The sequence below is a fragment of the Penaeus chinensis genome, chromosome 31 (assembly GCF_019202785.1).
Source record: "Penaeus chinensis breed Huanghai No. 1 chromosome 31, ASM1920278v2, whole genome shotgun sequence".
Lineage (NCBI taxonomy): Eukaryota > Metazoa > Arthropoda > Malacostraca > Decapoda > Penaeidae > Penaeus > Penaeus chinensis.
Window position 1 is genome coordinate 9,599,828 of NC_061849.1, and position 1,616 is coordinate 9,601,443.

A 1,616-nucleotide genomic window follows, 5' to 3' on the forward strand; every position below is an offset into this window, starting at 1 on the left:
GTTCTGCTATGTGAATTTCCTTAACACAAAACTACCAGGGAATCAATTAGTAGGCCCCACATAACCTCACCTGGTTTCACCAATCCTTGAAACTTTGGAACAATGTTTTACTCTATCAATGCTGTTAATATCAACACTATTAATCTCCTCATTACTACTGACATGACATTATTTAAACCCTGGAAAAACAAGCGAGACTGTAGGACTGGTAATACTGATAATCTAAAATCTCAGTGGGCATGGCAGGATTACATGCCATGGTCAATAAAGAGAACAAGGAAGTGGCTCACCTTTATTTCCTATCATAATCATGGACATCTTCATCTTCATCTGTTCATTTTTTATTTTATCTTTCATTATCTGCCTGTTTGTCTTCCTATCATCTGTAGATTGCCTGACTGCTGTCTTAAAAACTGTTTATATTATTATTATTTTTTACTGTCATTGTCATTATCAGCATTATCTTTTACTTTTTACCTACTAGAGGAAGTGACAGCAGATCATGAGACAAACATGTTATTCTATGTTTGTATTATATAAAAGTGACTTCTATTTTAGACTATTAGAGACAGACAGGCAGACAGAGACAGAGGCTGAGAAAGAGACAGAGAAAAGAGTAGCAAAGAACCAGAGGCAGAAACAGAGGCTGAGAAAGAGTCACAGACTGAGAGGCAGAATCGAAGGCAAAGGCAGAGACAGAGACAGAGACAGAGACAGAGACAGAGACAGAGACAGAGACAGAGACAGAGACAGAGACAGAGACAGAGACAGAGACAGAGACAGAGACAGAGACAGAGACAGAGACAGAGACAGAGACAGAGACAGAGACAGAGACAGAGACAGAGACAGAGACAGAGACAGAGACAGAGACAGAGACAGAGACAGAGACAGAGACAGAGACAGAGACAGAGACAGAGACAGAGACAGAGACAGAGACAGAGACAGAGACAGAGACAGAGACAGAGACAGAGACAGAGACAGAGACAGAGACAGAGACAGAGACAGAGACAGAGACAGAGACAGAGACAGAGACAGAGACAGAGACACAGACACAGACACAGACAGAGACAGAGACAGAGACAGAGACAGAGACACAGACACAGACACAGACACACAGTGACACAGACTTAGAAAGACAGAGACTGCGACACATATACGAAGTGCACGAGAAAATGCATGCTCTCCATCCAATCCCAATTGATTAGCTCATGAACAGACTTCCAACACTGCAACGCGACAAAGAGGTCAGTGAACCGATGTCAGCAAGTCAGCAAGTGCAGAGTCGAAGCCAAGTCCCTCTCAATCCACATTCCGACCGTCTATCTTTAACATCCTCATGAGGCAACAACATGAGACACTTCTGGAGGAGACTGTCTAGTGATAATAATTTCCGACAAATTACAATCCGTCTCCTGTGGGGATTCATCATCCTTCGCATTCACTCTCACAGATATCTACTCACATTCAACAGCTGTCGCAGGATCCTTGAGGGCAACATGGTCTGATATCTTCAACGAGAACAAGCGTCCTTTACCTCTGACGATCTGAGAGACACTGACACTTGCGTAAATTTGCAGACGATAACAGAAGCTGCGAGGATATCGTATACATTGCAC

General features: G+C 42.9%; 1 protein-coding gene across 1 annotated transcript in view; it reads right to left on the minus strand.

Moving 5' to 3' along the window:
- Positions 1-1,616, minus strand: part of LOC125041862 (serine hydroxymethyltransferase, mitochondrial-like) — a 23,470-nt gene extending 21,854 nt beyond the window's left edge. The window contains exon 1 of the mRNA XM_047637226.1: positions 1,463-1,616. Coding sequence (XP_047493182.1) covers positions 1,463-1,498 — 36 coding nt within the window. The 5' untranslated portion in view covers positions 1,499-1,616. The remainder of the gene's footprint in view (positions 1-1,462) is intronic.